This window comes from Prinia subflava, chromosome Z (assembly GCF_021018805.1).
Source record: "Prinia subflava isolate CZ2003 ecotype Zambia chromosome Z, Cam_Psub_1.2, whole genome shotgun sequence".
NCBI lineage: Eukaryota > Metazoa > Chordata > Aves > Passeriformes > Cisticolidae > Prinia > Prinia subflava.
In genome coordinates, this window is record NC_086283.1 from 2,309,985 (window position 1) to 2,337,946 (window position 27,962).

General features: G+C 36.3%; 1 protein-coding gene across 2 annotated transcripts in view; it reads right to left on the minus strand.

Moving 5' to 3' along the window:
- Positions 1–1,172: 1,172 nt before the first annotated feature.
- The window catches only part of GUCY1A1 (guanylate cyclase 1 soluble subunit alpha 1), a 35,606-nt gene continuing 8,816 nt past the window's right edge, over positions 1,173–27,962 (minus strand). Inside the window, exons 1-9 of one of the 2 annotated variants that reach the window (XM_063423921.1) lie at positions 27,285–27,527; positions 14,092–14,510; positions 11,364–11,425; positions 9,648–9,706; positions 8,152–8,861; positions 6,229–6,714; positions 5,577–5,720; positions 3,594–3,748; positions 1,173–2,214 (exon numbers count right to left, since the gene is read on the minus strand). In XM_063423921.1, the coding sequence (XP_063279991.1) occupies positions 2,013–2,214; positions 3,594–3,748; positions 5,577–5,720; positions 6,229–6,714; positions 8,152–8,861; positions 9,648–9,706; positions 11,364–11,425; positions 14,092–14,340 (2,067 nt within the window). In that variant the 5' untranslated portion in view covers positions 14,341–14,510; positions 27,285–27,527 and the 3' untranslated portion in view covers positions 1,173–2,012. Of the gene's footprint in view, positions 2,215–3,593; positions 3,749–5,576; positions 5,721–6,228; positions 6,715–8,151; positions 8,862–9,647; positions 9,707–11,363; positions 11,426–14,091; positions 14,511–27,284; positions 27,528–27,962 lie in introns of those variants that run through there. The other variant, XM_063423920.1, reaches the window with a different exon arrangement.

Here is a 27,962-nt window from a genome sequence, read left to right on the forward strand (position 1 = left end):
AAGCCCTTTTCATTTAAAAGCTTATTTATTTCTTAACCAGGATGGATAGATTCATACTGACCTCAGTCATTTCTGGTTTAGTAACGTAAGCCTACTGAGCTGTCAGGAGTCAAATACTCGTCCATTTTATATCCAGGCATACCCACATTGGAGTGCTGGGTATTTCTCTCAATAGAACTGTCTGACCAACATGATATTGCAAAGATCAGTCTCCAAGATCTGCAAGTTCTTGTCTCCTTGAAACACCGCAGTCTAAAGTGTTACAAACACATGTGCTACTATGAATATGTATGTGTGTGTATGTATCTGGTGTGTGCAAGAGAGATGTGTTTGTTCATAATACACAGACTTCCAGGTTTAATTTTTGTGCCACAGAACTATTTCTATCTTGGATGGATGTAGCAGGCCTCAAGAAGGATTCAATAGTTCGAGTTTTGTTCAAATGCTCCTTACAGGAAACCTGAATTGAAATATGGCTTTAAAAATGTTCCTAATTCTAGTCTCTTCTAAGGTTTTTTCTCAAGATTCTGATGGTACATATATGAGTATCTACCAAAAACTAGTAGGATGAAATGGTTTATTGAGCTTCAGAATGTACCAGTCAAAATCAGAAAATGAACAAAATCACAACTAATTCTAATGCAATTGCTCCCTGTAACTATTAAGAGAGAAAAATCTGGTTTAGTGGCAAGTGGTTTGAAGAGACTTACGGCTTGATATGCCAAATCCTAGGAGCTGAAGAGGTTAAAATAATAACTAATAATACCTGGTACTGCTGGGAGTAGTAGTATGTGTATAAGCTGTGTACTTCTCCAGCCTGTAGTTGGGCTCAAACTGTACAGCACAGAAAGATTTCTGGGCACCTGCTAGTTAGAGAGGTGGAATCCTAAACTCAGAACTCTTAACTAACTGTATTCTGCCAGTTCCAGAGGCAAAGCCTTAGAATTCTCCCCTCATATTCCATCAGCCACATCAGAAGATCTTGTACTGCAGTAGTATCAATCTTTGTAAATGTGTTCATATGTTTAAAATTTTCACCTGAGAATTCCCCTGGCAACTTTAGGGCGAGCATGTGATGGGCATTTCCATAGCACGTCACACCCACATTGCATCCTTGAATCAGAGCTTTAAGCTAGTGTGCTTCCATTTCATACAATCTGACTCGAATTCCATTTCTAAGCAAACATTCTAAAGCATATTTTATTACACTTCTGTTAAAACATTTCAAATTTAAATGACAATAAAAGGAAAACATTTATTGCTGTAACACATAATAACAAGTGGGTATCATTATTACTTTAAAAACCCTAAAAACTAAAATAGTTTGATGATTACAGAGATATTAGTATGTGATTATACAGTGTTTTAATCTATATTCATTTTATACACAAAATAAAGTTCATGAACGAGTAAGCGGCAACTCTGCTATGCATGTGTATTAGCTACAATTAGCAGCCTGATCCAGAAAATGCTGAGCACCCTCATACTTTGACTAGTCAGTGTGAGAAGATGGTCAGCAGCCTTCTAGGATGGGGCCCAGATGATGCACTGGAAGGAGTATGTGATAGCAATGACAATATCTTAATGGGCATTTTCTTACGGAATCTCTGAGAAAATACATTTTCATAGTCATTGATAAGCACCAGCTCACAACACTGCATGTGGCTGCATCACTTGCACATTACATTTCCTGACAAACTGCATACACAATACATCTAGAATTCTCAGTATAGAGAGAACTGCAGCACTTACAAATTACCACAGGGAAAATACAGTTTATAGTAGCATTTCCAACAGTGATGTTGCAACATTACTTTAGCGACTATGTTCCTTATGCAAAGGAAAAATAAAAAGTAGTCAGTGACATACTTCCTGAAATTTTAATACTGGCTTTCAGGTGTTAACAATCTAAAGTGCTTTCATGTTTCATACAGTTTTAAAAATTTTCAATTTATATTAAAAAAAAATCCAAATATTTATAAATTTATTCTATACATTTGTGAACGAGCAATTTAGTCTATTCCTGTTTCCTCACCGAAAAAATTGGCATTGCCATCCCCCAAATCTCTCTTTTGAAACCAAGTCTGTGAGTTTGTTCCTTGAATATAAGCATCCAGAAAATAGCAAATTCCAGGGATATCACTCGGAAAATTTGGTGGAAGCTCCTCTCTTGATCGTGGTGTGAACACAAAACCTGGGTATTCCTTTAACAATCTAGAACAAAAAACGAATCATCTTGATTAAAACTAAATCAGTCGCTAATAAGTGCAGATATTAAATAATTCTTCATGTATGACAGGGAGAATACAATTTAATGTTTATAGTTATTTACTGGAAATATAAAAAGTAATGTTTACTTGGTAACCTTGATAACCTGCTAACTTGTGCAACAGTGCAGATAACAGTATCGCCTTTTTTCTTGTCAATGTTTTGCATGAAGGTGCTATGTTTGTTGTAAATATTTTCAAAAATTATTTAGTGATGAAAGCTACCTCACATCTGCACATCAAATGCACCATAATCAGTATTTCAAAGAATGGAATTCTCTGAACCTTATTAATTAAACTACTCAGACCCTCTTATCAACTCTAATATTTGCATTTTCACAGATTGAAACACCACTTATCTGTAGGGATAAATCCTGATAACTTATATCAAAGCTTTTAAACAATTACTGCAATATACAGGAGTTGTGCAAAGTGCCATAATGTTATCAATGTGTCTTTAAAATTGGTGAATGAATCAAAATTTTAAAAAAACCACCAAACAAAAAGAAGGTTAACACCTCGTTCCCTCAGGAAAAAAAACTCCACAACAACAATAGTTTACCCATTGATCAAATTGCCTGTTTTCTAGGGTTTCAAAATGATTCAAAATTATTTTCCATATGAGTAGAATGGAAAAACAATCACTGTTGGCCAGCACTGCTTATGCTGACATACATAAGCACTGGTGATGCTAATGCGCTCTGTGTTTTCAGAGTGCATGATCAAAAGGGTTACTTTCTATGCGCTCAAATACCTGTGCTACTTTTTCTAAATCACCTATCCAAGATCATCTAAAGTTTGGCACCGTCTGTGTCACAGAACACATGCTGCAGGGGATGTCAGGAAGGATCCTGTGCCAAATTCTCTGTCTGATGTTGGATGCAGAACCTTCCCACAAGGCATTATCAGATATGTGGCAGTGGGTACAAGTTGAGTAGGAACATCAGACTACAGTCCAGGCTACAGTGAGGGTAGCAGAGGTTAAATCATATACATTACATATTTACATTATATGTAATAATGTATATATTACATATAAATATTATATGTAATATATTATATATATTACATATAATATATATAATATATATATTATATATATTACATATATATTATATTATATGTAATAATATGTATATATTACATATAAATATATACGTACATTACATATATACATATATACATTATATACTTTATTTTTAACCTTAAAAGGTTTAAAAAAATACTTATAATTTTGCTTATTTTACCCAGCCAAAAAAACAACAGGAATATAATAGATTACTACAGTGACTACTGCAGGTGGACGTTTTACATACTGCACTGTACCTGTAAGTTGTTGGGCTGACATTTATTTTTCTAGGTATACTGCAAGACTCAAACTTATTAGCAAGGGTTACATTATTTCCAAAAAGGCAATACCGAGGCATTTTAACCCCAACAACTCCAGCAAAGACGGATCCGGAATGAAGGCCAATACGCATCTTTAAATTAAAGAAAGAAAACAGCATTATTAGGTAAAAAAGAATTGGTAAAGTCAATTTTATAAATTATTCTTAATTAAAAAAAAAAAAAAGAATGAGCTACTAAAGTAAAAATGGTTAGCAGTCTACTTAAAATATCTGTACTCTGGTCATTACTGCTTATGGAGAAGGAACTAGCTGAAGTTTATCTTGCACTGCATTTTTAGTCAATAATCCTACTATATCAAAATACAACTGTGAACTGCTGTGAACTGAGGTCATACTCAGATTTTCAACTCTTACTTAGCTGATGCTGCTTTCTGTGGTTCTTTTTGGTGATGTGTTTTTTGTTGTTGTTGTGGTTTTTTGTTTGTTTATTTTTTTGAGCTGTATTCTTTCTCTCGTGTACATTAAACATGTGCAGAGGTGTTTTCTTCAGAACAGCATTCTGACTAAATAATGACATGGTGTCGGAAAGCTTGTATGTCTACTCTGTGTACTACTCTACAAATCAAGAGAGTATCATACCATTATGAAGTTGCAGTTTCTAACTTTGAGTGTAAAAGCAGAAAAACCCACAACAAAACCAAAATCCATCCACATAGTAAAGATGATTGAAATATGTGCATTGATATATTAGTCTGATTCAAAGTATGCCATTTGCCGTCACACCTTTTATTATTGGCAATTGTTATGTAAAATGACAGTAGACTGTGTGACAAATTTATTGCTTTGCTCAATAGCCAATGTTGTCATGATGCATTTACTTAGAATAAATGCATGCTTTCATCATGCTTTCATTACAAACAGAAAGTTTCCTTTAAAGAAGCTTCTGTTAGGTACTTACACAATACAACTTTGTTCTCGTTATTTTAAAATAACTTAAAAAATGTTGTAGTAGCATTTGCATGTAAATTACAAACTTCTTATAATATTGCCAGGATATTTCTAGATTTTTTAAGTATAACTTAACTTGATATTGCAAAATACAAAAAAGAACAACATTTATAATACAATGCTGTTCTCTGTGATAAATGTGGAGCATATAATACTCTTAATAACCATTTTCTTTGTCTTGGAATACAAGTATTCCTTAATTAAAAAAAAAAAAAAAAAAAGTATTAAGCTTTCTGGAGGAACAAATGAACAGATAAATGTTAAAAATTAGCAAATGAAAGACATAATGAACTGGGACACCTCTATTAAAAATACCAGGATGCCATTCCAGGCCATTCGAACTACATCAAAGGTCCACATCATTCTGCCTGCACATAGGCCTTTTTCTTTCTCAGCAAGAGATAATCCTATATGAAAATTTCAGTACATGTGTAAGTTCTTGCTGAAAGAAAGCCATAAATATGATTACCATTGAATTTAACAGTTACTTTGACAGCATTAACACCATTATCTTATGGTGGTTCTGTATCTGACTGAAACAAGAACAGCAATGGAATCCTTTAAAGATCTGTGGATTACTACAATCAGAACGTCTTTGGGCATTCATATTCATAGCTTCTGCGTCAAAAGACTTGGATGTCTAATTTGGAAAGAGGATTAGTCATTTCCTTAGAAAAGAGAATATTCCATGCCACTGACAGTTTTATTGCTACTGAGACAAGTGTCTCATATTGCACTTGTTGACTTCACGGCATTTGTCTCTTGGGTTGAATTTCAGATCTCTATTTCACCTTTACCGCTCCACAAAACTCTCATCCATAGATCTAAGGTCAGCTTTTCCAGCCACAGTTACTTAATTCCCCAAATTCTCTAAGTTAATGCAATGATGTGAAATTTCCTTGAGACAAAATCCCAGAAAGCAAGTAAACAAAAATACAATAACATATATGACCTTGATAGGCTCTCCATGGGGAGACACCACCTCGTCCGACAGTTCCATCATCTTCAGGGCCATCAGCGCTATTTGAACAGCATGTGTTTCACTTTCTTTGTGTAAACCACCAGCAACACAGTAGGCATCTCCGATAGTCTCAACCTAAAACAGGCACATTTGCTCCTTACTCTCAGACTGATAAATAAAAAAGAACAGCCTAACTTCAGTAACAATTGTAGCTACGTACAATTCTTCATCAAGTCTTAGTTTTGCTGCAAAATTATTTAAGTACTGGACAAATCCTGCAGTATCATGCAAAAGGAAAATTTGCAGAACTTTTATTTATTGCTGGGCATAATTATAAAATACTTTTTCATTTACTGTCAGGCACCCCCAACTACATTAAGCACCTATTTACTCCAGAGTCACATCACTGTCATTGAAACTAATTTTTCAAATTAACTCTTAAATTTTGATGGGTTTCTTTCTGGCTGAATGAACAACTGTTTATGCTGACTTGTTTGTTTGTTTGTTTTGTGATTTATTTTGTCTTTAATTTGAAAAAGGTTTATGGCAAAATTATTTTTGGACCTCTATTATCTTCTATCTCACTTTGTCTTAATTTCCTTTCCTGCCCCAGAATCCCACAGAAAAGCAATGAATTGTGTACCTTGTAAACATCTAGCTCTCCACACTGGTAATCAAATCGAGTATAAAGCTCATTAAGCATGGTGATAACCTGCATAGGTGAGCATTGGGAACAGATGGCAGTGAATCCAACAATGTCAGAAAAAAGCATTGTGACATTATTAAATTTCTTGGCTTGTACAACTTGTCCCTGCCACAGCTGCTGAGCAACCTCTCCAGGAAAAATTGAAAACAGAAGATCTACAGTCTTCTTCTTCTCTTCTTCAAGTGCTTGATGGGCCTGCTCAAGGGTTGCTTTTAGCTTTCCTAACCTCTTCTTCAGTCCATCCTGGGCTCTGGCCTGCTCCCCTATCAGAACAACATCTCTTAAAGCATTGTGAATGGGAATATCGGAGAGGTACAATCCACGTCCTGTAAAATCTTCTAGTCTGTCCACACAGGGAGATCCCAAGAACAGAATGGCACTGGATTCAAAAATATAGATCATTTGGCCTTTAAGATCCATTACCTGGAACAGTTAAAGAAACAAGAATTCATGGAAAACATGCATGGCAATGGCCTAGAAGCAAGAAGTTTTAGAGAAAATGCATTTTGATAAAATGTAAGCAAATCAAGACTGGACCATAATTCTTAGCTTTTCATTTAGTTGCTTAGCATAAACATGGGATGCTGAATCACAGAGCCATCAAGTAAGTTCATTTTTATTCAGTCCTCTGGTACAAGAGGACCCCAACTTCAGGATAAACTCCTGATTATGTCTGAGTATAAGTTTATCTTAGGGAGAAAAGAAAACCAAAAAGAATAATTTTGTGCATTTTCAGCAATTAATAAAATGTGTTCCTACAGTGGCCTCTGAATTTCTACTAATAGCTAGTTCATGCATCACCTTCTCCATAAGATAAAGTGAGAAAATCTGTTTCAGTTTTATTATAGGATGTTCACTACTCATTTCAATTTAAAATTAAAGGCAGAAATGGCAGGAATATGCAATTTTAATAGTCTAAAAAATACATATATTTTGCGTGAAGTGTTTTTATGTCTCTTCTGTGGTCAGTTGTGTAATGTGAAAGGTGCTGCAGAGCTTAGCTTAACACAGCTTTGAAAGGCCACTTTTTCAATAAAATCTGTTCCTTACAAATAACATTTGCATATGCAAGTACATGCAAAATCAAAGTCAACTCTACTACCCCTTACAATCATTCTAAGAAATGGATCTGAGATGAAGTAGCTACAGATTTTAATAGTAACCACATTGGTAACTGGGTAAAACTTTTTTACCGTTCTTCATTTAACTTTTTGTAGTGTTGAATCTCAACTGCTAATTCACCCTGGAATGCCTCAGGTGCATATAAGCTGGAATTCAGCTGGGACCAGGAACAAATAAAAACAGTCATTGAATACTCAATGTTTTTTACTGTCCCAGGTCATTTGTCACAGATCAGGCTTCAGCAAAGATAGCTGTAATCCCAGCAGCTGAAACTAAGTAGAACCTTTGGTGATTGCATCTGATGAAAACATCAGAGTATCAAAGATGCCAAAACACCAAAGGCTGAATGATCACAGAAAACATCTATTTTCCCCAAACCTAGAGCTGTTCCTAAATGACTCAGGGGTACTTTTCCTGCCACTGTCTTTGTGCTGAAGATGCCCTTATTCTCAGCAGCATGGCATATCACTGGCTTTATCTCAATATTTCAACTTATTCAATAAAATCAAATTTGCAGTCAAATTTCACTTGTGTAAAAGTCCTAAAGCAGAGTTTTGAATGAACATTGACTTCAGAATCTGAATTACATTTGACTACCCTAATTAAATCACTATTATACAGTTGTATCAGATGTTCAGATGTAGAAAATGCAAAATGCACCATGTTTTGTGGCTATTTTAACTCCTTCTGAAGAAAACAAATTCCTTATAGAAGTAATGGCGATAAAAAGTCTCTTACCATGGATGGTTTCATATCAGTATTATCCCATCTTCTAACTCGTACAGTAAACTGCATATTTAGCATTGTCATTATTCCACTAAAAGTGCAGCTTACTTTGGGGGTGAGAATTTCAAAATACTCTTCAAAATTTGGCTTAGCTTGAAATTCTCTCCTGGTCAAAAGTCTTCTTATCCCATTTCCAATTTGAAGAACTGACATATCCTTGTCAAACATAAAATGAAATGGGAAAGTCTTACAGAACATAGAGGCAGGAATCACAAGTGAAGACTGTGGTTTACATGGAGATAAGGAAGGTTTTGTACTTTTGATTTGTATAGAATACAGCAAATAAGGCTGATTAGCAAACTCAGTGCAGTCATTATGGAAACAAGGAGGCATAAGCATCACTTCCACCTCAGTTTCATACAAAATATGAGCTGCCGCTTTAATGATACCGGGTAGAATAAGACTTGTGATTTTCTTAGGAAAGAAATAATAAACATTTAAGAAGTCCTGATCTTTCTCCAGGCATAAGATGGAGGCATCTTCAAGTCTGTCTTTTTTTCCTGTTTCTTGGCTGTGGCCACTCTGCTTCAGCAGAGTAGTGAAACTATTCAAGAAGTCCTTAAGGGTACCTCCAATAACCCCTAATATGTGTTCATCCTCTTCATAGCATATTTTGAATAGCTCTTCACCAAGAGATTCCCGTAGAGACTCCACAGGAACACCTGCACAGAACCACATTTTAGTCAGAACTGCACTCATCATCCCAGACCACAGGCTAACCTCCACATTTTTTTCAACCTAGGTCAAAACATACTATTAATTTCCTTCCCTGATGCAGCATTGACACCTGAGGGCACTCTCATTTAGGAGTCCTGGAAACAAAGTCTGGAAATGGGGAAAAATTGGTTGTAGTTTAGAAAGACCCAAAATCCATGTAGACAACATGGATGCAAGTTTTGGCACAAGATTTAATTCAATTCCCTTTGATTGATATAAAGGAGTAAAATAAGAAGTTAAAAACTAACATAAGAATAAAATAGGATCTGCAGATATAAGTACTACACATAATCCAGTAAATTCAATGACCCTGGAATATTCTGGAGCACTGAGGCCAATTGGCACTGAATGGCTCAAATCTTTACTAGTAAATTTGTTTTACCCGGATGGCTGCATGCAAACTGACTGTTGGAAATGTTCCATTTCCCCAACTGTTACTGGGAATCCTTTGAAAAAGTATTGTCTCTCACAGACCAACTGTGTGCTTGGATCAGTTTAACAGCTGAAGTGTACAGAAGACTATATTTCAGTTCCAGGAAATGTTAATTTACTGTTACAGATGTGGCCAGAGTAACATATTACAAATTATAGAGTTCTCTTCTGACACACAACAGTCTTCAAAATATGAAGTAACATATTAGTAACAAGACTAATTTATATAAAATATATTATATTTATAGAATACGCTATTTATTTATATATATATATATTATTAAACAAGCTCACATTACCTGCTGCATTAGCATGATCACTGATTATTTTTTCAAAATCTTCTCTCTCACCAGTTTTTCTGCAAAGATCACAAAAATATCATAAAAGATCATAAAAATATAAATAAACACGCTAAATTATCAAGATGAACGTGGTAAAAATAGTAAGTACAGAAGTTACTGACCTTGTCTTTAACATGTATAGACCCAGTTCTGCTGATCAAATAGGAAGTTTTTAATTAATTCAGAAGAAGGTCTGGTAGGATCTTAGATTATTCTGTCAATTTTTGGTAAATTAAAGTTTTGGTGGTCTGAGCTCCAATTATGAATTTGGGTCGAATGCTACTGCCATTGTAACAGTCCTGTTTACTTTTTCGGCTTGTGTTTTTTTTTTTCCTTGAAGCTAAATCTACATTTCCTAACATATTGTATAATATAATTGGAATTTATATTCAAGCATATTTTGGAATTATACTGCATTTAATTCAAAAGAGGTGAGAATGTATTTCTGCTTTGAGAGGAAACACAAATAACTATTAATAAAATACTTGCTCAAAATGTCAAAATTACTTGAATTAATTTCAAAATTATTTGCTCAATAATTCAGAATTACTTGCTCATTGGTAGTAATGCAGATATTTGACACAAAACTGCAGCCCTCAGAGTTCTCTGAGGACAATAAATGTCAAACTGAATATTTGACTCAAAGTTATGAGAAGGACATATAGTTTTGATTTACCTCCATATAAGCAGCAAACTCCTGACACATGCCTTCCAAATTTCTTCAGTTGGTATATCATAGGTATATTTATATGCAAAAGCAATACAGACATTTAGATTTGATTTACATTTGCATTATTGCCTCCTTCAGAATATCACAGTAATTTTTCCTTTTCAACTAATACTCCAGGGAAGCAACACATAATTAAAGAATGGGAAAACATTCATAGCAATAAGCTAGTCAGCAATTGCAAAGCACATCTGACCCGCTATCTTTGGTTCAGTCAATGTATATGTAAAGTGCTTTAAAAATATCAAGTATAATTTAAAAGATACACTGCAATTATCTATTCTTATCATGGTGAGCAACAGTGAAGTTTCCTACTTGATTGTTTTTCTTCACTTCAGAAAGCAGATTTGAATTGATGGGCTTGTATTTTCAGATGCATTCAATAAACTGAATCCTCAGTGTATAATGAGATGCTAAGAAATTCTTACTCCCCACAAGGCTCAAATGATTAATACTGGATTAGTACAGAAAATTGAGCTGAGTTCCTCAGAAACAGAAACCAGAAGCCAAGTGAGCTCAGGAAAACATCCAGCTCAGTATCTGTAGTGTATGAGTGCTCACTGTATCAGAACCAGCTTCTTTTGTATAATACTAATTGTATTTAAACCCCCGTCCCTGGGATCTTAGAAACACTGGGCTAGATGCATATACAACAATATCTATTGTTTCATCTATGCCAAGCAGTCTCTGAGCTCCTCTGAAGTCCTTGCCTGTTTCCCTGTACAATTTGCCCATTAAGTGAACTTTGCAAGTGATGTAAATATTTCTGAATATTTTAAAATAAACTACATCATTACTAGCTAACATTACATGAAAGGTTACACACCAATTTGACAAGATAATTGAATATACATTCCAGAAGTCTTGACTCCCGGTCACCAGCGTATTCCTGTCTGAAAAACATTTTTGCAGTGAAGTTAGTTACAAACATTATTACACTTACATACCTGGTTTCTTTTACTCCGTGTTTTGCAAGTGTTCTCTGCAGTGCAAGATTTAGCCTTTCAAACTGGGGAAAAAAATAAGTATGTCACATGTATCGATGTCATTGCTGAAAATTTAATCATGAGATAACATCCTATACACAGAATTACTATGCTATCCTTGGGACTGACAACTTTTTTTCAAGACAGTATTGTTGTTAGAAAAACCGTGTCACTTCTGTGGTTATGGGGCTTACTTCATGTCCATCTCTTCAGCTCCAGTACCACTATAATTAAGCCCTTAAGTTCATGTGCACCAGGAGTTTGTATTTTAAATACAAACCAGTTAAAAAACCAGGTTAAAAAAAACCAGTGATGTTCTTTACCTCTGAGTTTTCAGATCGCAATAACGACAGGGATGCCAAGAAATAAATATGACTAACAGAGCTTTCTATTATTACAAATCCCACCCTCAAGAATACGATGAAGTACCATGAATACAAAATTATTTTAAAGAAAAAGAATAATTTTCACTGTGTAGGGCACGACCCCAAAACATCCTCCAGATGAAAATCTAGTCACTGTAGACAGACTTTATAAAAGGATTCTCTAATAGAAGACACTTTAGAGCATAATGAATATTTGCCTTAAAATACTTCAATCCCACAATTCCATATCCCTTCTGCAGTTCCTAATTGGAACAGATGGAACATTTTCCAAATAAGCATATTTCAAATTGTTAGGGCCAGTAAAGCTGTCACATATATGTAGTCTCTGATATTTAAGCCCCAGATTTCCCACACAGACAGGGTCATAGAATAGTACTATACTGGTATGACAGAATTCAGCTGTGAGGCTTCCTGTGGCCTGGCTTTTCTTTGGTTCTCATTCCCTGAAGAAACTAGCAGCTTTTATTGCATCTTTTACTTTTTGTATTTCCAGGAGGAAAGTTTGCGCAAAGGAAATATCATGTGAAAGAAAGGCAATATATTCTGGAAATGTTTTCGAAGGAAAAAACCTAAAGTGAACTAGATATGTATATGCATATCTATGTATAGACATGTATATTATGAATATGAACACAACATAAATTACATCTGTGTATAAACTGATAACAGTAAGTGGAATGCCATCCAGTCCATTACTTCTAAACGAGCAATGGTCTCCATATTTCTGTAAAGAAAGAAAGAAATTAAACAACAACATGCACTACATTACATCTCAAATTTAATAAAAAAAAGTTGTCTGGATGCACTTTGTCCTGGACTTCCATGCATAGCTTGCTGTTTCCATGACAAGTTCACAAATCAGTAGGGATCATGATGCAGCTCCATTTTGGAGCTTCCAGTTGAAAGGAAGATGATGTTACTCAGTAATGTTTAAGTAAGGTAAATTATCTAAGCAATGAAAATTACGTTTCTAAACATGCAAAGCCTTTTTATGGAAAAATAGGATTAGGAAGATGTTTAAGGCTTGACCCCAAATCAGCATGAGAACAGACTTGGACAAAGTTCTAATGAATATGACTTGAATAATTGTAAATAGTAACAATGATAACCCTGAATTTCAGTGGTTCCTAGGGTACATGGTCATAATATCTTCACTTTGCCAAGCTTTGTCCCAGCTGATGAACTAGCCTATCATAATTAAGCAACAGGCAACTGCATACATTTATAGCATTCTTTAAAGAGAAAAAAATACCAGTTATTAAAAATCCCATCAACAACTATATACTAGAAAAGCAATATGGCAATCATGACACCCTGGAAAGGGTGCTTTGCCAGTTAATTTTTGGGTTATTTTCCTTTATAAATTTAGATATAAGTTTAAAGGTTTAAAGGGATGCATTCCACCTGTATAAATGCAGCAGAGGTAAAAAGGAATTTTTCAAAACTTAATTATCTAGAGGTTTAGTGAATGGGTAATAGATGAAGAGCTGCATAACCAGATCTGCAAATAGATTTATCAAAACTCCAGCATTTTCAGTAAGGTACACTGAATGTCCAAGTAATTGAATTGCAATTAAAGGAGTGTCCAGAATTGCACATTTGCTATTTGTAGTCCCAGTATGTCAGTCAGTTCCTTCTAACTTCCCACTGAATTTGAGACAAGGCCAAGAGTTGGATTTTATGGAGCTGCAATTTTCATGTTCTTTTTACAGAGACAAACCATGGTATTCATCTCCACTCAAGCAAACCTGCACTGAGCCTGTTTTCAGTTAACTTGAGAAGAGACATAATATCTCTGTGGTAAACATGAACAGTAATGGTTTTAAAAATAGCATGATAGGAGGTTAGTATCACAGCAGATGGAAACATCTATTTTAATTTTTTTTGATAATGACTAATGCACTTAGAAGTTTGTCATCAGTTAGGTGAACTGATGAGATGACCACATAATTTACATAATTAGGTAACAAGGCAGAGCTTCTATTACTGTATCTCTATGTAAAAATGGTACAAAAATAGATGGATTTAAAAAGAAAAATTAAACAGATCAGTGGAGGGTTGCAAATAAAAGGCAAAAATAAGGGAAATACAGTGCGAGAAATGGTTTGTACATCACAGAGTGTGGCAAAGTTATATCCAGAAGGAATGGAAGTGGATTTAAACTATGGAGAACTACATAAGAACACAATTTTAAGTCAAAGCAACTTTCTAAAGGCTTATCTCTAAAGGCAGGCATAGAAAGCTTCTATAACATTTACAGTTAAATGCTATTAAAGTTTTATAATTATTTAGTATCTATTTACCTCAGGAAAGATTAGTTTGCCGATGCTTTCAGTTAATGTGTGCAGGTACACTCTACTTCTGCTCGTTTTCCTTTGTGGAAGGTCTCCTTGACCATCTTTATCATGGACTTCTTTGCAGATGGGCAAAGCTGCTCTAGAGCTGTTTTCTGTGCAGTCCTTGTCATGTTCCTCAGTAATGTGACCTTGAGTCAGTAAGGAGAAAGGACATTCTCCTGTGATCTTCAAGTCTTTCAGTTTTGTACAGAACATACTGTACGAAGTGTCCCTCTTGAGATTAGGAGTACTTAGCTCTGTGTTTAATAGTTCTCTTCTGTTTACTAACAAGAGCAGAAGATGCCAGAATAATAAGTTGTTAAGGCAACCACTGTGGAAGGTTATTGGTAGCTATAAATCACCACCGGAAAAAAAAATTTGTGCCCCTACAAAACAAGAAAGGAAAAGAGAATAACAAACATTTATTTTTTTCTTTTAAAGTCACATGATGTGCTGGTTTTATCTTAAGTACATTAAAACAATAGCTTTTGAGGACTTAGCTCAGGAAAGCACTCACTTTTGTCCCATTTTAAGCATGTAATGACTGCTGACTGTAGTGCTTCAGGTAACTCAGGTTGCATGCATGGTTAAGTTTTGCATGAGTTGGGACTCAAGTGATTAAGGCAGCAGATATGTCTTACCCAACACATATTTTGTCACATTGATGGATGAGGTTTCTGAAAGAGTGGAGTTCCAAGGAGGAAACCTTTTTGATTCTTTGTAAGTAGCTGTTAAAAACTATCTCATATGTCACAACGAAACAGATTAGTTATGAATACTTAAATCTAAATTTACTTGATGTCCAAGATATCCTTTATGTAATAGAGAAACATATGACTGAAGTTAGTATGTGTACTTCTTAAACAGTTAACCATCCAAGAACAAAGGTTAGAGTTTCTTGTAAAAACAACTGACTGGTGACAACTCACATCTTGGGAATTTGACCACATAACTGCAGTTGCTTGGAAACACTAAGGATTTTTTATGGTTTTGAAGGTGGTATTTTCCAAACAACACATTAAAAAAATGGCTGCACTTTCAATTTTAATAAAGGTTTCATTTGTTACAGGGCCAAAGCCCAGCTACAACTTAAACTGACTACTGCTGTAAAACACAGAAATGCTTTTACAAATACATCAGCAACAAAAGGAGGGCTAAGGAGAATCTCCATCCTTTACTGGATGTAGGACTAACAGTGAGAACAGCTGCCCTCAGGACACGAAGACCCTGTGCTGGAAGACAGAGAGCAGAATGATGCTCCTATAAACCAGGAGAAAATGGCCAGTGACTAGCTACACAAGATATGCAAGTCCATGGGGCCAGATGGGATCAACCCAAGGGTCTAAAGGGAACTGGCAGAAGAGCTCACCAAATCATCTTAAGTTATTTACCAGCAGCCTTGGCTAACTGGGGAGGTTGACAGGAAGTTAGGTAAGATAAGATCCATCCACAAGAAGTCAGAGGGAGGATACAACCTCACAACCTGACTTCAGTCAGGCTAACTCAGGCAGGAAAGGTCATGGAAGATCATCTTGAGTGCCATCACACAACACATGCAGGAAAACCAGGGGACAGGTTTAGGAAAGGCAGGTCCTTCTATGACAAGTCTGCTCTCCTTCTATGACAAGGTGACCTGCTTAGTGGATGAAGAAAAAGAATGAAGTCTACACAGACTCAAATAAAGCCTTTGACAGCATTTCCCACAACATTCTGGAGAAACTGGCTGCTCATGGCTTTCACAAGCACACCCTTCACCAAACAAAGAACTGGCTCAATGACTAACCTGTATGACTAAGGGAGTGTTGGTGAATGGAGTTACGTTCAGTTGGCAGCTAGTCACCAGGCTTCCCCAGGGCTCAGTCTGGGGCCAGACCTGGTTAATATCTTTATCAATGACCTGGACAAGGAGACTGAGTGCACCATCAGTCAGTTTGCAGGCTGCACAAAGCTCGGTGGGAATGTTGATCTGCTCCAGAGGGATCTGGAAAGGATGGATCTATGCACTGAGGCGAGTCATATGAGGTTCAACAAGACCACGTGACTGTTCCTGCCCTTGAGTCACAACAGCCCCATGCAGCTGGTAGAGGCTGAGGGAGAACAACTGGAAAATTGCCTGGCAGAAAAGGACCAGGTGCTGGGGGTGCTGGTCAACAGCAGCTGAACAGGAGCCAGCTTGTGCCCAGGTGGCCAATGGCATCCTGGCATGGATCAGCAATAGTGACCAACAGGATCAGGGCAGTGATTGTCCCTCTGGTACTCAGCATTTGTGAGATCCCACCTTGAACCCTGCCTCCAGTTCTGGGCCTCTCACTAAAAGAAGGACATTGAGGTGTTGCAGCATGTTCAGACCATGGTGAAGGGTCTGGGGTACAAGTTTTATGAGAAGCAGCTGGGGAAGCTGGGTGAGTTTATCCTGAAGAAAACGAGGCTCAGCAAAGACCTTACTGCTTCTAAAAGGACACCATAACAAGGAGAGGGTTGATCTGTCAGGTAGCAAGTGTCAAAATGAGAAGAACCAGCCTCCAGTTTTAACAAGGGAGGTTTAGACTGGATATTAAGAAACATTTCTTCAAAGAAAGGGTGCTCAAAAATTGGAAAAGGCTGCCCGGGGAAGCAGTAGAATCATCATCCTTGGAGGTATTTAAAATACGTGTAGATGTGGCACTTAGGGACACCGTTTAATGAAGATGATTTATTCCAGTTAGACAGTCTGAAAAAGACTCTTTCTTTCATTTTGTATTGACTGTATCTCATTGAATCAGATCCTCTCATCCTCATATAATACTCTTTAAAAATAATCCTCGAGAGCTTTTGGTGTCTCTGGAAGCAGCTAAGAATTACATTTTTCTCTCTGGAGATACAACAGCTACTTCTCTGAAATACATTAGGGCTTTAATAAGCCTGTGCGTTACACCATTTGTTTCTGCCCCTGAGACACCCTAAGGGCATTTGGGGTCACACAGCAACTGTATCAGGGTTAAAAATAACTAATTCCCTGATACAGGTTATCAGCTGCTGCTTCTGAAACAGCTGGAATGAATGGCACAGCAGAGAAGCGCTGCAGACACAGCACAAATGGCACAGATAAAAGGAGAAATAGGCAGGAGCTACTTTGACTGGACCTACGGCTGAAAAAAATATTTGGCAGAAAAGCCCCGTTTAAAGTATGCTGAATAATGATGGTGTCAGGCTAGGTTCTAGGGGATATCTATCAAAATTAATGTCTTATTTTAAGAATCAATAAACACAATGCTAAGAACAAGAGGCTGAAGAATGTTTACATAACATTTAATATTTCTGATTTCAGTTTTTGCAAGGAAACTCATTTGTTTCTGCTGCATGGACATCAGCAATGCTTCATTTTTTATTGCTGAATAACACTGGGTAGCAAATAAGGCAGTGAAAAATTTAAAGCAAGAACCAACCATCCTCTAAATACATAAATATACATAATACTTCATACTGTAAGCATTGTTTTTTACATATAGATACATATAGATATTTTTATTCAGAAGCCATTACACACCCAATATTACTATACTAAGAAACAAAAAGCAGAAAAGAAACGTATTTTCTGTAGCTGGACTGATCTGTGTACTGAAGTAAACATACATGCACCATTGTCAAAACTAAAAAAAAGTTATGGCTCTGACAGATCTAACATATGTACTTACGTGCCTTGCTGACTTTGGGCTTTAAATTTCAAGATAAATTTTGAATTTATAAAATAACTACTAAAACTTACTAAGTATATCAGCACTTTGAAAAGAAAAAAGAAAGCCCTCTAAAATATATTTTGGTGAAAAAATATAAATTAAATGTTTAAAACATCTCCCAGGGAATGAAACATTACAATTATATATGCTGCTATTTAAACATTCTTTTAAAAAGTCTCTCAGTAAGAAATGTAAGAATGAATGAATGGCTAAATTAGATAACAAATTTTTACAGCATTTAAGAACAAAGTGACCTTCAGCAACCACCAATGGTTTTCATGGGTTTTCTGTTTCTTTGAGGAGTTTTTTTTCTGCTGATGAAATTACTTCTCTGTTTTTAGAAAACAATAATCCGGAACTATTTGGGGTTCACTTCCATGCTAGAGTATTGTATCTTAATTAAATACATTTATTGTGACAGGAAAAATATCCAGGCACGCAGCATCAGTTCTGCATTGTTTTACACCTGAAAAGTTGCTAGAAGCTGCCAAGTGGGAAGAAGTAGTCCCAGAAGATGGTCATGGGACAAGACTTTTTCAGGGGCAAAATGGGTGCTGATGTGAAGATCCCCAAGTCAACAAAGCTGCTGGATATGCAGCAACTGTGTCTAGAGCTTCTTTTTGTGATGCCATCCTTTGTGCTGCAGGACATCTACTCTCAGCCTCTTCCTGCCCTCGTAGGGACTGGAATCTTTGCCCTTGATCTCAGTATGACCCTGGGCTCCTGCTAGTTGCTATTTACGAACACATTATCATTGATTTACAAGAATGTGGATGTCCATGATGTTTCTAGCAATAATACTGTGTACAAAACCAGTATCGGATCTTTTAAGTCCCAGTAATGAAGACACAGTAAAGAAAGTTTTCTCCAGAACATTTGCTAAGCATCCTGATGTTCTTGTTTTCTCAGAAACAAACTGTATGGTTCCTTGATAACAAAGATCCCAGTTCAAAATCATTATCAAATTTAACAGGTATAACAATTTTCAGCAGTGGTCAGTTCAAAACTCTCCCTGACCTCTGCAATGACAAAATCCCCCAAATTACACCTTTAAATAAATAAAGCAGAAAACCTAATTCCATGACACTTCAGAGGATTCAAATACTGAAAAACCTCTACATATAGACTAGGTCTTCTTCTATTAAAACATCAAGTTTGCAGCTGGTATCCTATGTGCATCTTCCACTTAATTTAAGTAATGTTCAGAAAAAAGTCTATTGTATTGCATGAAAATCTGTCTCACTCATATGGTAATTAGACAGGTGTTAAAGGTCTAATAAGAGAAAGATAATGAATCCCCAGTGTAGAGATTACAGAAGGAATTTCAGCAGTATAAGAGACCTTAAAAGCATATGAGAAAGATGATACCACACTTCACAGGTGAAGTCAAACATCTGCAGATGTGTTTCGGGAATGAGGAGCAGCAGCCCTCTCACTGTTCACCATGTCTTTAGACATTTTCTGACCATAACAAAGAAGTTTCTGGTTTTGATTCCTCTCCAAACATGGTTTGAGAGAGCTCATCCCAGGGGAGCAGGAGTGTCTAATGTGATTTCTCCATCTCTCCCATATTAATTGATGTCATAGTTACCTTGGGAAACAAATTGAAAATTAAAACTAAATAATCCGCTGTGAGATCAAACTACAGGCAACCATTTAGTGTCTGACTGAGTACAACATGGCACTGTGCCACTCAGAAAAATGAAGACGACTTTACGTAGTATAGTCATAGCTGCAGAATAACTTAACAGTGCTCAAAATGCTCTGTATAAACATTTCATTCTAAGCTTACATCTATACTTGTCTCACAGTCAAAATGCATTCCTGTATGTTTATTTTTACTATCTGCTTCTGAATATTTCCTTTATTATAACATTTCTTGACACTGTCATGCAATACAGATCAATGAATCAATCATACAGTAAAACCCCTAATATTAATACAGACATTTATAAGAATCAAGCAATACCACTTGTCAACAGTAGCTAAAAGGTAGTTTATAATCTTAATTTATGGACATGGAACAAAAATTAAAAGCAATATTAAATACTTTTCTCCTACAGCAAGCAGAGTCCTTTGCTCAGAATAAGACAGAATATGGTATGATGGTATGTCATTTTTTTAAGTCATACCACTTTGTTAGTTGAACTGCTGCATGTTGAGCAATAATTTTTAAAAAAATTAGTTTGTTTTGCAGCACTCAAAAGATATCACTGACTGAATCTAACTTTATCTAGCACAAGAGTGATTGCAGTACTTGCAGGTGTGGAAGCCTGCGCTGCCACAGAAGCGGCTGTTAACTTCTGCATTTATGTAAGAAAGGGGTTTACTATTCCCACTCAGCTCTAATATCTGTGCAGTTCAGGAACCATTGCCTTTTGCCCCTTGCCAGTCAGTGTCTCTGAAGAGAGCAAGGCAGGAACTGTTTGTTCCTTTTATGCATGGGCAAAACACAACCAGCTTCTAGTGAGACAGGTTAGGATGCAGCACCCTCCCTATCAGCAGCAGCTCATTACTCTTTCAACTGCTGTGCCTATCATATAACAAACATATAACAAAATCTTATAATTCTGTCTTAGTAATATGAAGTACAATATATGCATATTATCTTTTCTACTTCAAGTGCTGTGGGTAGCAACAAAATCAAAGCCCTGGTGATTGGTCTGTTTCCAAGTATCTTAAGCAGGTTTCTAAAATAGTAAGAGAAAACATCTCAAGCCCACATCAACACATAAGCTCATATTTTAAGAAGTCCAAGCAAGTATTTATTAGTCTTATTAAATCCTGTACAAATAAGTTAACCTTTCATTGTTTGCTTCCTTGTTAGTTTAAACATGTCCTGGGTATGTTACCTTCAAAGCATTTATTTGTTTAGATATTGCAAAGTCAAGGAGTTGAGATTCAGATACCCCTTAATACACATAACCTTAATATACATTCAATCCTAAATTATTACTACCTTGTGTAGACATGGGCTTTACCTAATTTACAAGGCTAGGCTTTTTCATAGTACATATTTCTGCCATATGAGCAAAGACAATAACTGATGAAAAGGTTGTTATCCTCTCTGCAGATTAGGATAAGACATGATATGGGACAGTGGACTTAACAATAATTTACTGGTGCACAAGAAATTCCTAGAATCAGCAATCCCAAATTCCAGCTCCTAAAAGGAATATGCTTTGCCAGGCATTAAGTTTTCTGCTTGTTCACCCAAAATTTCCACCCTCCTGTCTTTCAAGTCAGTCCTGGTTCTGGTCTGTCTTTCTGATCTAAGAGCAGTCCTTTACCATTTTTTTCTCCAAAGCACTAAAATTGCCATTGCATGCTGCACAGGCCCAGTGTTCTCACCCTCTGTTTAGGACTATTTCTAATACAAATAGAGTCAATATTATTCTGTAAGTCACAGCATACTTTTGATAATAAGGAAATACCACAGCACACAACAGAACTTACTGAATTAAAGGAATTACAGTGATTACCAAACAAAGTAAAAGATAGTAAAGCAGCTGTGACAAAATAACACAAATCATATCAATCAATCATTGTTTTAACAGTCCAAACAGTTTAGTAAATCCAAATTCAATATTGTCATTCATCCCAGTGACTGTCCTATATGACTATACGACTACTTAGGGCAATCTACAAAATCCAGCTCTTGCTTACAAAAAAAAAAAAAAAAAAAAAAAAAAAAAAAAAAAAAAAAAAAAAAAAAATCTTTCTCCCCACATAATGTGGAATTGGAATTTCTTTACCCTTCTACCATTTTTTTCTGTATAAATTGTTTTAAGAAGCAGAGAAACACAATCAAGTGTTTCCTCTGTGCTTCAAGTTGAATAGATTGTGATTTGCAACATTAGACAGCTACCAAGCCAGGAGATGAAGAAAATAATTACCTTTGTTTTCTGAGGAAAAAAACAAATTATCTACTTTTCTATCTTGTCATCTGTCTTGAAAATTAGTTTCACAGAATACATGTCAACTTCAGAACTACTAATATGTCTTATTTTAAGGTCATGAGACAGACACTTCTGCTGCTTTAAAATATTAGCATTTGTGTAATAACACCAACCCCTATATCTTAGTATTGAAACTAATGTTCCTGATGACAGGGCAAAACCCTCATTTTAAAGTATCACTGAATTTCTTATACTGGTTTTCCGACTGACTCATTTCCCTGTAATGGTCTGATGCAACTCCCTGGATCCAAATATACCCCTGGGAGAAGCCCAGACTCCAGATGTGAAAGTTATATTGCAGCCACATCTCTGGTTTCGATTAAGAGCGCAGGGGGAACTTTAATTATTACACCCTTGTTTTGGCATGTAGCTAAAGGAAGGACCGATTCCCAAACGCTGCTGATAAAATACGTATTTGCCATTTTAAGTATCACATTAAGTACTTTTCTAGGGTAAATATTTTCCTGTGCTAGGACCAAATAACAGGGAGGCATGCTGAGAAGACAGCGTGGGAAAAATATTCTCTTCCTGTGAGTCAAAACCTCTGTGAAAACACTCCCCAGCAAGCCCAGCAGGCAGGCTCGCAGCACCTGATCCTCTGCTCCCTCCGTCACATACTCAGGATGAAATGGCAGCCCTCGATTGTGGCACATCTGCATGCCCTCGCCCCGGCCCACAGCACGGCTGGATCCCCAGCTGAGCATCTCCCGATGGAGACAGCCCCGAGAGCCACGGCTCCTCACACTGCAGGAGCGATGGAGCTGCGCTGCTCACGGCCATTTTTACTGAGGCAGAGATAAAGACACCTCAACAAAAACTAGAAACCTGCTGTATGTAACCATGACACATTATTCAAGTTTGGGGCTTACATTTTGTTTTTTGGTTTCTTGAGAAATCCTGATACTGAACTGACATAACTGATGAGACACTGAGTGATCAGGGTGCCCAGATGAGGAAGCATTTGAAGATGAAGAGCTGCTGCAGTGACGGCAAGCAATCCAAAGCATCTGGAAATTATTCTCACACTTTAAAGGAATATATTTTTAAACACAGCATAATCTGCATTTGCAGTCCCTGGAAGTACAATACTTCGATAAAACTTGAAAGAAAAAAGCTAAGAAAAATAAATGTATGTCTTCTTTTCAAGAATTAAAACTCATCCTGAGGACATGCAGTGGTCGAGACAGTCAGCAGGAGTTAAATGTAAAAATCAAAGTGTTGCCCATAGCCAATGCAACTTAATTAGAGTCCACAAAAGGAGAAGCACTGACGGTCTAGAACATGAAGTCATTGTTAATTGTCGTGATTACTGACTGCTTCCAAATACCTACTTACAGCTCAATCTCTCAAATTTATCAATGCATAGCAGTTCACTCATTTAATTTGACCTTTAATTTTAAAGGTCTGCAAAATCTGATTTTCATTTATCTCATAGATCAAAAATGCTTTTAAGGAGCAAATAAACTAAAAAATAATAGTAATTATCTTATGATAAAAGTGAAATCTAGTAACCTTTTATCCCATACCATTACTGAAACCTTTAGCTAGTATTCATGATGTTGCTGCATCTCTTTTTTAATAAATGAAACAACAAACTGTTTTAACAACTACAGAATTCTAAAGCATGAAGTAACTTCTTGTTTGAGCACCATGGTCTGGATTAACTGTGAAGCATCTTTCAGAGATGATAAAAATTTTCCCCTGATTCTTGAAAGGCACTTACCTTGCTGAGATTTGTACCTGCATGCATTCTTGCTGAAGTTGATGTAACTGTTTAAGTGACTAACACACAGGTTTGCATAAATATTATTTTCCCAAATATACTGGAGCATGCTAGAGCAATATAAAACATTGATTGTAGTGCCTAATGACAGTGCATATAGTTAAATATTCCCTTTGTGTTCACAGCTTTAAATTATAATGAACAGCAAGTTTTATAAATAAAAGTACTAAAAACATTATAAATAGAAGTACTAAAAGTTTCCATGAACTCCCACAGATCTTAGAGAAGTGCTTAAAAACCAGGTCTGTAGAAAGAGAAGTATTTCATTAGCAGATTTCAGTTGCAAAGTTTTCTGACTGGGTATTTGCCACCTGTCACTTCTGTTTACAATGTCTACAAAATCATTTTCATGCTGAAAATCACTGACAACTACCTTTCATATTTATTCATAGCTAAGCACTCATGCCAACTCCTGTTGAAGTCAAAAGCAGGTTTCTGGATATAGCAGGAATAGGATTGAACTTAAAAGGTCTGTCATTGCTGTCACTGAATTACTGATTTGCATGTTTTCTTATTTTTGAACCAAAACATGACCTTGGCTTTTTAATGCTGGGTTTTTGCAGCTAAGTGTGCAGATGCAATAATCACAGAACTGAGGTCATTCGAGATTACAGAAAGGTTAAAAACTATGCATGGGAAGATAATAACAGGAACTTCTAATTAGCAAAAATGGTTTGTCCTGCAGCATTGAGGTCATGTCCTTGTACTTCTGAAAAAACACATTGATTAAAGACGTGAAATCAACCCAAATAGATGCTGAATGTGTGTTTTCATAGCTATCATACAGATACTGATTCTGCTTTACGTAGGTCCCCGCAAAATAAAAAGCAGCTCTGAAGAAACAGAGAAATCAGCTACTTTCCCAATTTTTCTCTTCCATGGTATTTGCAGCGCAGGACAAGGAGGCACCCTCCTTTTTGATTAATGCCTACAGATCGTTTCTGCTACAAAACATGTTTAAAAATAATTGGAATTGCTGATTTAGCCCATGTGCACTGTAAATTAGCACCTTCCTTTTTTATTTCGTTGATTGGCCTGTCATTTTGCACACAATGGTATTGGCACATATAGTTATTCATAGCCCACCTCTTCAAAATCTCAAAATGCTCTTCTAAAAAAGATTTGAGTACACAAAAGCAGTGCATCTTACTTCTGAAAAGGTTATCAGCACATCGAGAGAGAATGAATGCTCTAGGAAAACATTACAATACCACTTTGAGTATCTTGTTGAGGTGCTTTCTAAGACTCATCTGCAAAATACAGCAGATATGCATTTAAAGCACAGAAAGCTAAATAAACACGTGAATTTATATCGTCTTTAAAACACAGGCTTCTTTTTTCACTAAAATGATGAACTAAGTAAAGATGAGAGCTTTTGTGAAATATTGAGCTTGCACATGTAGTATTAAGAGAAATTAATCTTGTTAATCACAACAAATAAGCACTTAATGGCTAATATTAGCCTGTTGTTAGTGTATACCACGTGTGTAACAAAATCAAAGATTAAATAAATCCAGAAGCAGATTTTGGCTTCCTGTTGAATGTTCAATCTGTGATGCTTGTTATTGTCTCCAGTGCAATTGCTGAACTTATGACGGCTACTGTTCTTTCAAATCCTTCCGTTCCACTTATTCAACTCTTCTTTTAAGCATGTGAAAGAAATCAAATTGCACAGAGTGTTTTTCAGATTACTTTAGCACAGGAAAAGTCAGCACATGTAAATGAGACCAGCAGAGAGAAGGAATGCAAAATTAACTCAGAGCTAACTGCTACGTTCACCACGAATTTTGTAGTAACTTCCCTTTAGCCCTGGTGGCAGTTTGAGGTAAAGAGTGATGGGAAAATGTGGCTCTGTGGAAAAGTAAGCTGAAAATATTTATGGGAGATTCAGCTTTGACATATCTAAATCATAGCAGGCTATTGAGATGTAGAAACACGAGCTCCTTTATAAAAAACTTCTCGAGTAAGTTTCAAGTTCTCAAGTATTAAAACTTCTTGTTTTAATAATAGACACAGTGAAAATCAGAGGATCATTGAGGCCCTGATCATGATGCCAAGGAAAATAAACCATTTATAATGCTACACTTCCAAACCCTCCCCAGTGATAAACAATAAAAAAATGATACATCCTTACAGCTAAAACATATCAAATAGTAGAAGCCTTGGTCAGTGCTGCTCCTTCAGTTAGAACAGGTACCTTTAGAAAGATTTAGCACGTTTCAAGCTATTCATTATACAGATTCAAGTACATTAGTTATTGAATTGCAGCATCTTGTAACAATATCAAAGTTGAATATTCAAACAGAACAAAAACAATATAATCAGCTTTCTGGAACTCTGTTTCAGTTCTGGATATTTTTGTGCCAGAGTGCTGGTTACACACTGGCACAGAAATAGATGCTTAAGCTTGCAATACTTGTAAATTCCACTGAAATTCACCAATTTCTGTGGCAGGTGTTTCACATAAACAGAGATTAAACACATTAAGAGGTACTGAAGAATGGAAATACAAGAAAAGGTTAACAAAGAACAATACAGAAACTTTGATGAGCCGTATCAATCACCAGCCTCTAATCCACGGTACAAATTCAGGGTTTAATTTTTGAGGCAAATTAAATGTATTTTAACCATAATTCTTCTGCTGCTTTTTTGTGACTTTTTGTGACTTGGGTCTTTCTCTCATGGGGTAAATACAGATATTGTGCGTTGCATGAACCACAGGGTAATCTTCCTGGAGTTATTCTTGGCAGGGTACCAAGAATCACCTATATTTCTTCACTTCACAACCTGTATGACTGCACAGGCTGCAATGATGTTAACATGACAGTATTCTTACCAAAGTCTGAAAGACTCCTGTCTCCATTTCTCAGATTGCAGTTTTTCCGGGTTTTCTAATTTATTTTGCAGTATGTGCTGTTCTTTATTATGTGAAAGATAAAGGGAGATACAGACAGAATAAAGGATGAAGGAGGAAAGAAGAAAACCTACAGAAGAGTATGAGGATCAAAAAATCCATAAAAAATAAGGAAAACATGGGCAATATAGCAAAGCTATTTGTAATGGAATGGACAATCCTCTTAGTGATTAAGTTCTTTCCCTCTACTACTAACCCACTGGAGTTTGGTAGGTTCTTATGCAAATAATTTTTGTGTAATCTCTCAGTATAGCCTATTGAACATGTTGACATGCTAACTTCATGGAGCTTTCCAGCAATATTTTAGATATAGAGATAAATTTTTTGTTTGTCATTTCTGTGTTTCAACCAACTCTCCTGGTTATATATTACTCTCTGTTGTGCAATTAAGGAAGGATATGTGTTTACTACCTTGATATGGATATCAAGATTCAATTTCTAATTTCACTGGTTTGCCGCCTTAGCATCTATCAGGGGGCTAGGAGTAACATATCTTGTTTTGCAGAATTGTTTAATGAGGTTGCCCTGTGTGAATAAGGAAGTAAAAACTTCCTATGTTATTTTCTAGTATTTTTTTAAATGGCATTGATTTGTAACATAAAGGGTAGATGTCCATTGTTACCATTTTAAGGTTTCATTTCATAATGTTACATTTTCTTTTTTTAAAGATATTACACTTGTGTTTTATAGTATGTCTATAAGAAACCTCTTTTCTCTCTTCATCAGGCCTTCTGAAATACCAAGTCCTGGACATGTATCTGAGATCCCAGGATGGAAGCATTACTTACCTGGCTTCCTTGAAGGCCCTGACCTCCATTCCAGTGAGGCAGCATGAAGTGCACTGCTGTCAGCAATAACCACAAGCAAACCTTCCTCCCACTGCCACCAAGAAGGTAGGGAACTGTATGGGCATCCAGTTCTTAGTTCAAGATGTGGCAATTTATGATTCAGTGCTGGGAGGCTTTGGGCTACAGTACTCAGGCAAAATGAGCGCAGAACACAGCTGAGCATCTTGGTCTGGAGAAGATTCCGAACAGGAGCAACAGCCAAAGAAAAGTAGTAACAGACTCATCTCAGATTTACTCTGTTGAGAATCCAAACTAAAGTCAAATGTTATTGATAAACACCTTTTTCTCAACACTTCAGCCACCCAGAGACGTAAGGCTCACTTTAAGTGTAGTGTACCACACCAAAGGTCCTTCAAGTACAATTTCCCACCAAAATGTTAATGAATAACCATTCTGTATGTGCTGGTTTTTAAATCTGTAAAATGGTAATCCACCACTGAACACCCGATTTCTTTCATTATATTAGGAAGCTACATTCATTTCAAAAATGGAGCCACATAAGATGTCTCCAACTTGCTGTGTTGCATACTAGTGCTGTGAGTGATAGCTCCAAGCAGCAAAGAACACAGTTCAGCTGTTTCAGAGGTGAAAGAGCAGAGCAACTGGCCAGTGAACTGT